Genomic DNA, 12964 nt, shown 5'->3' with positions numbered 1-12964 from the left:
GGCTTACGATGGTAATGAATGTAAGTATTCATTTTCGTGAATAAATTGTTTTAATCTTGTAATATTTTCGTCAGAGGTCTTACGAAAAACGTGATATTGATATTGAATTTTCCAATGTCAGTTCAAAAATGACGAAATCCTCCATGAAGTTTCATCTGTATACTCGTGAGCATTCTGACTGTTATCAGTTATCTTATCACTTATCAGGCAGGGTGAGGCAGGGTTATTAAATAGTGCATATAATAATTAAAAGTAATAATACGCCACATTAAAATAGACAATAGTATACAATAATTTGACTATATTATATAATTATTCATAAAAAACAGACGCACATGTATTTGTTCCCATACAATACATTAATAATAATTAAGAATACTATTCAACACATGCGCCACCGTATCGATAGCTTGCAATAAGCCATAATCGATACCAATACGTAAATGTTGATATGCGTTAAAATTCATCACCTGCCATAAAGCCAAAATAAAATTGTCCTTAAAAGGTTAAAAGGACTCGAGTTTATTGACATATGTATTACTATTATATTTATAACAATGATTTTATCACTACTGATCTGGTGTAGGTACTCGCTAATTCTCGTCGATCATTTCTACAAAAATAATAATTAAGCCGTCGCTTATTTATATCATTGTTTGAAAAATATTTTATTCTAGGTTAATGTGCTGTATGTATGTTTTAAATGGCTTTGTAAGACAATGGGATCGGGATATCTACCACCACTATAAGTTGTACCTTATCATAAACATTTTTCCAGTGTTTTTGAAGAAGGCAGTTAACCAAAATGTTTTAAATTAGCGGGTATGTATAATAATTAATTATACGTAGTACTACTCCTTTTTTATAACGGCACCCGTTTAGACGCTCTCCGCCTGCGCACGACCGTGGAGACCAATAATCCACGCATTTGGTTGACGTTATGGTCTCCCGAATTCATTCCTCCTTATTTGAAAGGGTTTTAGTATTTACCATCTGCCTTTCAGCCGCCAGATTAACACAATGCTTATGGGCCCTTTTAATTAATTTTGTAATTAACGTTTTAATTTGCATTTGAAAAGTAATTAGCAAAAACACAATTTTGTGCGGCCCCTAAGCTAAGATGCATTTTTGATCATACTCTTCTCCTATACACGCGCCGTAGGTATAATGAGAGAAATAATATTATGTAGGTATGTCATTGTATCGACATCCATGTCAAAGAAGTTGGACGCATTCTAAATATGTACTCCGAGACCCGCACATGCGTTGTGAAAATAAAATATTTGGATACCATCTTTGTGATTTCACCCAGAAGCAACTCCTCCACCAAAAACGTTTCAACTCTCTGCCCTGTGAATCTTACTCGTATTCGTCCAGTATTATGGTGTTTTGTTAGTAGGCAGTTACTGTTATCTACTGAAGTTAAAAACTAGAAAATTTTATTCGGACACATTTTTTAAATTCAAATTCAAATTTATTTATTTTACATGTAAGGAACATGACAAATTATAAATTCAAAGCGTTCACTACATGGCATAAAGTAAGTGGTGACAATTTTCAAATAAAAATACAGGGTAATGTGAGTAAATAACACAATAATACAAATAAAAGTACATGGAAGCATGTAGAGGGTCCCAGGTTTGAATATAAGATCTGGTAAAATACACATCAATGTTTGGTTGGACCCAGATTATGGACCTAATAGGTCGAGCAAGTGGCTAACATTCATTTATCGTAAAAACAAAAATCTGTTAACACAAACCTCCACTCTGTAGATGAGGCCCATCTTATTATGATCGGACATGGCCAAAAAAGAATATTATAATGTTCGGTATGTATGTGTAAGCATATTCAAAATATAAAAAAAGGTAGATATATTCGAATACTTTAATCGCGTGCTTAAATTAATGTACATGCAATTAGTTCGATTTTTTATGACACTTTAAAACACCAAATTTAATTTTTTGCGCGATGTCTATAGCTAATGTCTTAGGAAGGTTACAATTACCTATAACCACAAAAAATGACAGCCTTAGCTTCGCAATACATCATAATATAACGCGAAAATAAATTATATGTGAAATAATAAGATAATAATAAATACGTGTTTAAAAATCGTGGCAACTTTTCCAGTTTAGGCAAACTCATTATTGGCTCATCATATCTAGGTACAATCTGTAAAGCTTGGGCATCAGTGTTTCCGACTTCCGACCATACTGTAATAAATTATTGTATTTTACTATAATTATGTTGGTTCTACATAAAATGTAAAATAGACTTACTCCATTTCCCCTTTTCTAATGATGCCCTATGGTGAAAATCTATCCACATACTTTGGCACATTTTCTTTATAGCCTCATTCCAGTCCAGGTTTTCTGGTATCCACTGATATGGTACCCCTGAATGGCCAGTTTCCTTCGCCAGATCATCTACCCTTTCATTGCCCTCAATGCCCATGTGCGATGGGATCCATTGAAGGCATAAATCTCCTCCGTAGATGAAATCTTACTATATTCTCTCTTATTCCTCCAAGACATACAATTACATTGTTCAGTAATCCAATATACCTACACAAGATAAAAAACACTTCCCAGTGATTTTTTATAAATCACACATGAATCCAGTGAATCACAGTTGCTTGCAATAACTCGAAATATAAATTTAGGGTTGTAGACTTATCTGTGATAAATATGTAACGTTATCATAATACGGTCACCTTATATTATGATGCAGATAAGCAAAACAATATTTTTTGTTCCCTATCTTATTTCTATGCTATAGTTAATATGCTATAATATGCTATATTTATAGCTATAACTAAAGTAATAACCACTGTTTGATGTATTTTAATCGTTTCAAAAAATCCAAAACACATCTATAAGAACTTCAATAAATTTGCAATAGTTGCTAAATTGTGGGTCAAATATTGACCGATATGTAAACTGACACTACAGGTGTAAACTCAATTAAAACTTGTCAGCATATTTTTGCATGTGAAGAAATACCCAAAAAATATTGAACCCAATTGATTATTGATGATGATGCGTTGATTTTTTCACCTTTTCAGCAATTATTTAAAATGCTTATTTTTTTTAATTGGCTTTACAATCCGATGTGGATCTTAGCCGCCTCACGAAAAGGTTTCGTAAGAGAATTATGTTTTACAAGAAATAAAAATTAACCACTTGCTTAACCTATTATATCCATTCATTTGATCTAAATACGTGAAAAAAGCAACATGTGATCCAAACCCGGGACCCACGACAATGTTATGTTACCGTTCGGCCAACACGCTAAATGTTTATTTGAACTAAATAAACTAAAATTATAATCAAATAAAAGACTTCTCTTACCTATGTCTGCATAATTATTTGTAAAGGGCCAATGGTTAACTATTTTTGATTGCGCTTCGAGATGTATAATAATCACCGTCTCCTCCTTAAAGCCTCCTCGAAATAGTGAAACAAATAAAAATCGCCTACTTCGGGCACCTAATATGCAGCCCAGAGTATATTATAGTCTCCTTTTATATATATGAATGGGGAAATAGACGGGCACGACTAATAAAATGCTTGTTCTGGCTGCGTATCATAAGACAATGGAATTAATTCAATTTCATATGTATAGAATCTCATAGCAGAGCACATTCCGAGAAATACTCAAATCGGACAAGTCACATAAAGATGAACAATTTATGCAGATGCGGACAGGTGAAACCAGGCTAGTAAATACGAACAATTTTAAAGCTTAAAAATCACAGATAGTTTGAATACACGTCCAATTTCAACAGAGTATATAGGTATCATTTACATAGATCAGTAAAATTAAATTTATATTGAGAAAAAATTCGACTACGTACAGGCAAAAAATACATATTCTGAACATACATGCGGCTTATTTCTACTCCTAGTTAAAAAAATATATGTCAGTAGAAAATCTGTATTACCTATTGAAAAAGAAAAAAACAGAATATGTCGCAATACTTGTTCTGGATTGCGGTAGTAATCAGCAGATAATGTAAGTAATTTGAAATTGAATTAGAAAATAAAATTGTAGTATTCTCAACGTAAACTTTAGTCTGTAATATTACAAATATTATTATTATATTTTTTACCGACGATTAAGGCCTTGATTTTTGTTCCAAACTGGTTATGACTTTTATTTCGCTACCGAGACATCTACAATGAATTATTGCAATCCACTTTTAAACTAGTTTACCAAAATAAATAAAACAGACTTGCTTTTTATACTGTAAATACAGTTCGGAACAGATAATATAAATAGTTATTATGACCTCCTTTGTAATGACATCATTAATTAGATCACGTTATGTAAGTATAATACATATTATATCGATGTTTTGCGAAAGTGTAATATTTTCTGCACCTAATTCAAAACTTTCTTATAGAAATATGTATGATTTTTTTGGGCACTTTTGACTTTTATGTGTCTATTATTTATTTAAATACTACATAATTTAGTAATATTAAGGTAATTAATAAAGTTGTCAGTTTTGACAAGACCACTCAAAAATGGTTCAAGAGAGTCTAAATCTGACCTGCCTTTTATTCAGCCAAACCGGGTTCTAGCATCCTGGAAGGTCGGTCAATATCATATACAACACAAACATATACCCCGTTAAACCAATCCGCCCCCAACCTTACTCGGTCTTAATCGGACGTATCATGAGGCCCTACGTTTGGTTTTAAGCATAACCAGTGTTTATACCTGGGTGTGCTTTGACCGAGTTTACATGACATGGCATGTGGGCGCTGCGTGGTATCCATATTATACTCCCTAAGGATCGTAAGCCTGGAGCAATATTCAACTCGATGCGGATTGTCTGGGACTCACGATTGTACTCGGTCAAAACCAAATGTCGCCTATTCGACGCTTGCATTCTGGCGGTAGCGAATCATGGCACTTGACGAAGGCTCAGAGAAACCGTATACTGAGCTTCGAAAACAGATTTTTGCGACGGATAGTGGGTGACAGCGGGTATGACTTTAAGAGCAACGAAGAGATAAGGGAACGCACCAAGCAGCCTCTAATTACGCTGAGAGTGAAGAGGGGACGTTGGACCTGGCTCGGCCACGTGCTGCGGATGCCAGAAGAGAACCTCAACCTGGCTTGCCTGTTCCTCAAGCCGACCGGATTCCGGCGTCCTCCCGCCAAATACTATCTATAGAGTGTATACGGCGGAGCTACGGGGTGCTGGTTTCATCTGGAACGAAGCAAGAAGACTGGCGAGGAACAGATTCTTGGAGGCGCCGCGTGGTGGCCATATGCTCCGACTAAGGGGCAGATATGGCTGAAGAAGAAGAAGAAGGATCGTACATGGTGAACGAAGAAGGATAGACAAAAAAATAATCGGAAAAATCATTGTTACGCCACTGCCATAGCTGTCGATCATGTGTTATCACATATCCTTTCACAAACGCTCAGGAGTCAATCTACTATAGTTGGTATAAAACTGTATTGTAAACTCTAACCTAACCTAAATAACAGAATCGGAAAGACTACAACAAAAGTTGTATGGACTTTCTACAGTTATAAAAACTAATAATGATGATAGTAAATATACTAATATTAATACCTGCCCTGAAAAAATATTTTTAGTCTGACAGTGTTGACACATATTATATTATGCACATTCTATTTTCGTGGCATGTCATTCAAGTCTCATTTCTGGTTTTAAAAAATCTATTATCCTTGTCTCATAATATAAGAAAACATTTGTTATTCTTTTCAAACGTAATCTCAGTGCATGGTGATTGCATAATTAATCAAAAGATATTATTATGTATGAACAAAAAATCTATCGATATCTCTATACGGCAGGAGACATACGACTGAAGGTCAAAACCGTCTGTCTTGTATACAAAATACGCTGAACTTAACATATCGAACCATTACATAATTTATAGATCGATCAGATGACTATAAAAATGTATGTTTCCGGCAACAAATCACCTGGCTGTATTTATTATGTACACCATTTCGTGAATTACTAATGCTGTTAAGGCTCCTTGTAGTTAATTGAACTTAGTTTTTTTTTTATTATTTGAATATTATGATGATGTCAGACTGATCGCCGATGCCCATTTTTTCAAATGTTTTTAGCTTTGTCTCGACTACTTCCCTCTCTTGGCCGTTCATGAGACTCAATAATAACATTTCGGATTCGTCCATTCTCTGTAATACTCCTGCTTTGCAGTACATAATGTCCCGTGGCTGTAGGAAAATCATGGACCGCTTAGGGGTGACAAATGAAGGAAGGAATACAACGTTTGAGAGTATAGCATAATGCTCCCCAGGGACCCTAAGTACTCCGAATGTGCTTTGAGGCATATCAAAATGTTGAAAATTCGTATTGCATTTATAAATTCAACCCAACAAGAGATACAAAGATAGGTAATAATTTACCATACATTTTGGCACTAAAATGGTAAGGAATGTCAAGTCTGATTAAGAGTGGCACTTTTCCTAAACATATACCTAAGGAAGACGCGGAAGACTGGTGATCGATTTGTTAAGTAGTATGGATTGGTTTGATCTAAAATATACATACTTATACCGTATTTTTCCTGAATCCTTTTCTTATAATAATATCCTATTTAAATCTATTCCTATTAAAATTTATAGATTCAACAAATATATATGTAGGTACCTACGTCATCCTACGTTGACTATTTCACTGTTACAAGTATATCAAACCGGTCATAGACCCGCATAAAATGTAAAGAATTTCCGGTAACCATCTCTGTCCGGAAACCGCTACAAAAAATTAAGGGTTATAAGTTTTACTATAGTTTGGTTGGTACTCTTGGTTGTTATAAACAACATGTTAAACATAATTTAAATTGATTGCGGTTGAATAAAATCATGTTTGATTTTCCTTTAAATTGAATAATATAAAAACGTTACAGTATTAATAATAAAATGTATTTAATCCACTTTAAGGGCAATGTGATTTCGCTAAACAATATTTCAAGTAGATACATTATACAGATACATACACAATGTGTATAAATATCATATTATTGTTGTATGCATTGCAAATGTCAGTCCAGCCAGGTGCATATTATATACTGAAGAATATGTTTACATGAAGTCGTTTCCATTATAAACTGTTTATCGTATTACTTGTTGAGTGATTTATCGAAACCAATCGCTTTCTTGAAAAGAAACTAGCATAATTTTTTGGGGTATCGTCTTATACCGAAACGTCTTTCTATCGCCAGCTTGTAGCATCCTCATAAAACACATCAACGCCCCGAATTTTGAACATAGTTTTCAGGTTAAAAAAAAGTTCTTTCTACCTACACCTCTGCTATTCTCAATATTTCCTTATAGGATTCGTTGCAATAATTCAGAATAATCGTTGTGAGACTTCATTTACACATAACATTCCTCCGCTGTATGGGAAATATCAATAATCTTCACTGATTTTCCCGTATTAATCCATCACCTATGAAGTCAGGATGTTTCCATAATATTGTATCGCACGCCAACATGTTTTTACAATAATGTTCCGATTGCAGTTGAGATATTTTCTTTATTACTACCTATTTTTAAAGTAATCACTAACATTTAACCAATATTTAACATTATCTTAACTGTAACACGTACGTATATTAGAATTTATAAATTAGGATATATTATAATCTATTATCATAAACTTTATCTGTGTGGAAAATCCCATAAAATATTTTTATATTTGTGATCCATGTACCTATTTAAATTTAATTAAACACAAAACAAAGGCATGGATGATTGTAGAATGAATATATTTTATTAATTGAATTAGTTGTTAATAAATAGTTCATTTCATATTATTATTACATTAGCGTGGCTCATTTTGTTGGATGATTCAAGATAAGTAAAATAAATGATTACCCATCCAAAACTTTCATTTTGTAAATAGAGAAAAAGAGTCCTAGTAACCGTGGTAAATCGTATGTCGAAAAAAACAACGAATTGGAGAAAAGACAATGTTTTTATAAGTAATAATATTTTTGTTTTTTTCCAGATGGTCCTCCAGATGATGGCACCATCATGATCGTTGGAGTCATCATAGCTATGGTGTTTGTGGTAATCATCATAGTAGCAGTGGCATTGACTATTAAGTGAGTACTTTCACACGTAACTTTTCATTTTATGATAATATTCACCTACTTACCTAAATTAAACTATAGTTCATATTAGTAATCAATGATTTAAATGCTGTAAGTGACTCTACATTGACGACTAGCAATATATTTTAGCAATAATTGATGCATACAACTTAAAACATATAATATTAAAATTTAAAAAAAAAAGATTTCTTACCTAACCAAACCTAACCAACTTTTTAATACTTCTAGCAATACCAATGATCGAGTCATTTGCAGCGACAATAAAATATATTAAATAAAAACGCAGTTCAAATAATTATCTTTGACTGGAATTTTAAATTTTCAATCATTTTGGTTGTTTTCTTAATATTTTTTTAAAGTTTGAAAATATTATTATTTTAATGGTATTCCATAATCACATCTCCCGATAAGATGTGTTTTTCCTCATTGAATAAATAAAATATTTTCAATTTTATTTATATAAATAATTAATTTTCAATATAAGGATATCATTGACATGAGAAGGTTAATTTTCACAGCAGTGCATGTATATCTTTATAAATTTTAAACTTAGTCTAAAATAAATTAATAATATATAGCCGTATCCATAATATTTTAGATTACATAGGTAACTTCCGACCAGTGGCGACCGGTGAGTTATTTTACTGGGAGTTCACTTTTTTCACCTTTTGACTGCCGTAAAAAGGCATTTTCCTTCATCAAAACTTCACCAAAAAACCAAAAAAAAAACTATTGGTTTTTTTTAATTTAGTACATTTAAAAGAAATCATAAATAACTCACTATTTATTATTTGTTGTACCTCTAAAAACAGTTTTTCTTGAAAAAAAATGGATTTTAAACTTTAACACAAACTGGTTGACACGAACTATTTTATTTTGACCGAATTATTAGTACTAACGAAATATCTCGTATCTGGCAGTGACCGCGATTTATTGTTCATTTGTATGAGAAATCCATTCTTCTATTTTTCATCGACACAAATTTTTCAATTACGCGTTTGTTGAAGTCAGGAATCTCTTGTATCATTCTTTTTTCGATACCGAGCATACATAATGCGTGCAATCTTGATTGCGCGATGGTGTTTCTACTAAAACACTTGATCCGTTTGAGTGTGAAAAAACATCTTTCGCTTTCCACTGATGTCATCGGAATAGTAAAAATTAAATTTAATAGTAAAACCGTTTCCGTAAATGTGTCAATGAGATTTTTTTCGATTAAAATGTTTTATAATGCTGAGGCGCCATCAGCATTATAAAAATTATCCAAGCTGTAAATAACAGACAATTCATTTTTGAGTTTATTTTTATCTAAAAAGTCAGACGTATTACAGAGCTAGTTTGGAGAGATATCATAATTGATAAACATTGTGAATTTAGTCATCAAACTGAAAAAAACTTGAAGTTTATTTTTAAATTGTACTTCGCCTAAATTTGAGAAATGTTGTCAACATGTGCGGAAATTTAATATACGTACTGTGAAAAGAATTTATTTTTATAATAATATTGAATAAAAATTGTCAAACAATAATTGTACGTGTGATACGGGCTGTATTGTTTTAAAACCGATGAAGCCGCGTTCGGGCCGAGAGCGACTGAAACTGTCGCTCCGGAGCACGTAGAAAAAATATTTACGTATTGCTATTCCACGCGACAGACGACGCTCTTTCTCATTGCAAAGAAATCGAAATTAGATTACTGTGCGCTTTGGTACGAGCGATGTCGGATATCGCTCCCATCAACATATAATATTATTATTTAAAATAGCCGGTTAAAAACACATATTAGAATTTGTTTTTGTATATGAATTAATGACTACGGTAATAGATCAGAACACTTTTAATTAATCAAATATAAATTAAATACTCATTTAAAAAAAGTCTTTTCGCATAAATTGAGTGGGTGGGTGTGCACCGCTCCAGCGCTCTCAAGGGAGAATCGCCACTGCTTCCGACACAAAACTTGTTTGACATGTTCTGTATACGGAAGGCGTTACATAGATAGCATCATCTCATTATGATAAAAATGTGGTTGTTCGTCAGATCTCGCGTATCTATTTAAAACTATAAGGTTATTATCGAGTAATAAATATTGAATTATTACAAATAACACTCATTGAATACAAATAATTGACGTGTGGTTGTTGGTTCAATAATTATTTCCTGTCAGCTATACCGTGCAAGTATTTTATATTTATAGACTTATTTACTGTACCTACGTGTTAAATTCATATTAGGTAAAATGAATATTAAAACGTAGACCTGTGATGAACATTTTATTCATCAATCGTTACTTTGATTTATTATTTAAGCTATTTTTCAAAGTTCATCGTATGGTTAAAATTGTTCCTTTACAAACAAACTGTAATGGTGTTAAATGTCAATGGTTGGTGAAAAGATGTAGTATTCATTTAAATAAAATACCATATACTTAATACTTATTCCACATTGTTTAATAATAATCAAAAACAACTGACTGTTTACAATAACTAACCTATAGTCTCATTAAAGCAGAAGAAATCGGTTCTGATTATGAACTATGTGGAATATGTACTGCTTCCATAATTATGTTATAATTTGAAGAATATGTGAGTGCCTAAAAATGGATTTTCATATTGATCGATATGACTTGTGGATATTGTAACTAGACGTTAAACAGTAGATGGTTTCTCACTTTATACATAAAACGCCAATGCAATAATCGTAAGAATAATCGAAAAATGGAAAATACTCTTACTTGTGACTAGGGATTCCAATCCCGGGATCCCGAGCTATTTTCGATACCTATGAATCCCGGGATTGATAAACATAATCCCGGGATTTCGGGATTGATTTTTGTCTTGATTGATTGATAGATTGATCAATTTTTATGGAAAATAAAATAAAAGCGAAATATAACAGAAAAAATACTTTTAATAAAAAATAACTACATTAGAAATAAACTGAGTTTGAATGAAGTTTGATTTATACCCATGTGTAGGTTGCCGATTCATTTTATTTTTTCACATAAATTATTCAAAATGGAAAGATTGGCAAAAACAATGCTTCGCACTTTTAACAAAGTAACTCCACCATGATATCATACGTTTTACGGCAGTTTCATATTTGGCTGACTAATTAGATTTATGAAGCGGAAAGGCCATAAGTACGCCATGATTATTCGCTTTACTGTTTTAAATCTCGCAAATCCATCCATTAAGTCTTTACTATCAGAAACAGCAATCTTCTATTAAATTCACATTATTATTTATATTACAATATTATTTACTCCATTAAATTTGTGTATTTCCAAGATTGAACGTGTAAACAATAAATATTTTAAATAGTATAAATTATACTAGATTTAATTTTGACCGATTTTATCAATGTTATTTGTAAATATAAAAAAATATATTAACAATTGAAAAAATGCCAATCCCGGGATTGTCAAATTGTAATTCCGAAATCCCGGGATCAGAATTTTGGCTCGGGATTGGATTCCCTACTTGTGACAGTGTGTTTTCATTTATATTTTTTATACGCTGATATTAAGTTAAATGATGATATTGTTTTATTATCAATTTTCTCCAAACGAATATGAGAAATTTCAACATCTTACATTTATTTATTAAATAGTAGGTGTATGTAATATTTTTTAATAAGTAGATATATTATTTTATGGCAGTTATTGAAAAACATGTTGACTTATATTTTTTTAATTGATGGAAGTAAACCAAACGCAATCACAGTATGAATTACAGAAAACAGGTTTTTTGTATTATGAAATCGATACGTAGTATTGACCTTTAAGAAATGTGTAAATCGCCTTCCTATTATATCGAAATCTATCCTAGAATGTTTGTTTGTAAACAATATTCAATTGTTCAAAGTATTGACTTGCAGTGTTTAGAAATAATGTATTCTAAATCAAACAATGAATAAAATAAAAACAAATGTTTAATTATCTGAAACTAAAATATGTCATATGAACGCGTTAAAATTAAATTTTATTCGCTTTGTCTCTGTCAGTTTAAAATAACTGAAAAAGACAAGTTATACAGAACCTATCACAGTAGTTATATTTAATCATTTATTGTTATATTTCTTATGCTGTGTATTTATGATTAGTATTTAATTGTCAAATAATTACATAGGCGATTCGAAATTTCAACAGAATGGATATTGAATGTATAAAATTTGTTACATTTAAATAAATTGGTTTAGTTTTGTTCAAGCGTCGATATTAAAGTAATGTTGAATTCAACAAAGCTTCTTACAACTCGGATAATAATTATTATGTGATACTATTCAATTTATATGTTATGATTTTTCATTGTCCACTACGATTAACGTTTTTTGTATAAAATTATGTATAGATAAATACAAATTGACTTATTACACTTATGACATGAAGGTTTGAAATTATATGGGAAAAAAAATCATAAAAAATTGTTTCGAAAAATTTAGTGTTTCAACGACATCATCTTCAGAATCATGTCCTCAGTTTCGATGTTCTTATCAGAAAGATTAGAATGGTAAGTAATATAAAAACATATAATATTAATATATTATCTAATAATTAAATCTGACACATACATATTATATTATATAATTATATACATAGGTACATTGATTAATTTGTCCAGTCTGGTCATTAAGTTAAGATTCACGAAATTCAAAAGATGCCTAACATACTTGCAAATACAATATTATTGTTTATTGTCGCTATCAATGTTTTATATTCTAATTCTGGCAATAACTATGTTTAATGAAATCGCTTCGGATGTTGATATATTTCACTTACGTGAGGGTGAATTTAGGTGGACGAAGTTTTTAAGATAGGGTCTATCA

At 31.5% G+C, this 12964-nt stretch overlaps 1 protein-coding gene across 3 annotated transcripts in view; it reads left to right on the top strand.

Moving 5' to 3' along the window:
- Window positions 1-12964, top strand: part of LOC147079196 (uncharacterized) — a 454759-nt gene that overhangs the window by 360720 nt on the left and 81075 nt on the right. For all 3 annotated transcript variants that reach the window (XM_085954516.1, XM_085954520.1, XM_085954528.1), the window contains one exon: window positions 8033-8129. In XM_085954516.1, the coding sequence (XP_085810642.1) occupies window positions 8033-8129 (97 nt within the window). The remainder of the gene's footprint in view (window positions 1-8032; window positions 8130-12964) is intronic.

This window comes from Rhyacophila brunnea, unplaced genomic scaffold (genome assembly GCF_057557595.1).
Source record: "Rhyacophila brunnea isolate RB1 unplaced genomic scaffold, BYU_Rbru_1.0 scaffold_10, whole genome shotgun sequence".
NCBI lineage: Eukaryota > Metazoa > Arthropoda > Insecta > Trichoptera > Rhyacophilidae > Rhyacophila > Rhyacophila brunnea.
Note: the sequence above shows the minus strand (reverse complement) of the source record. Positions and strands in the feature narration are given on the sequence as shown.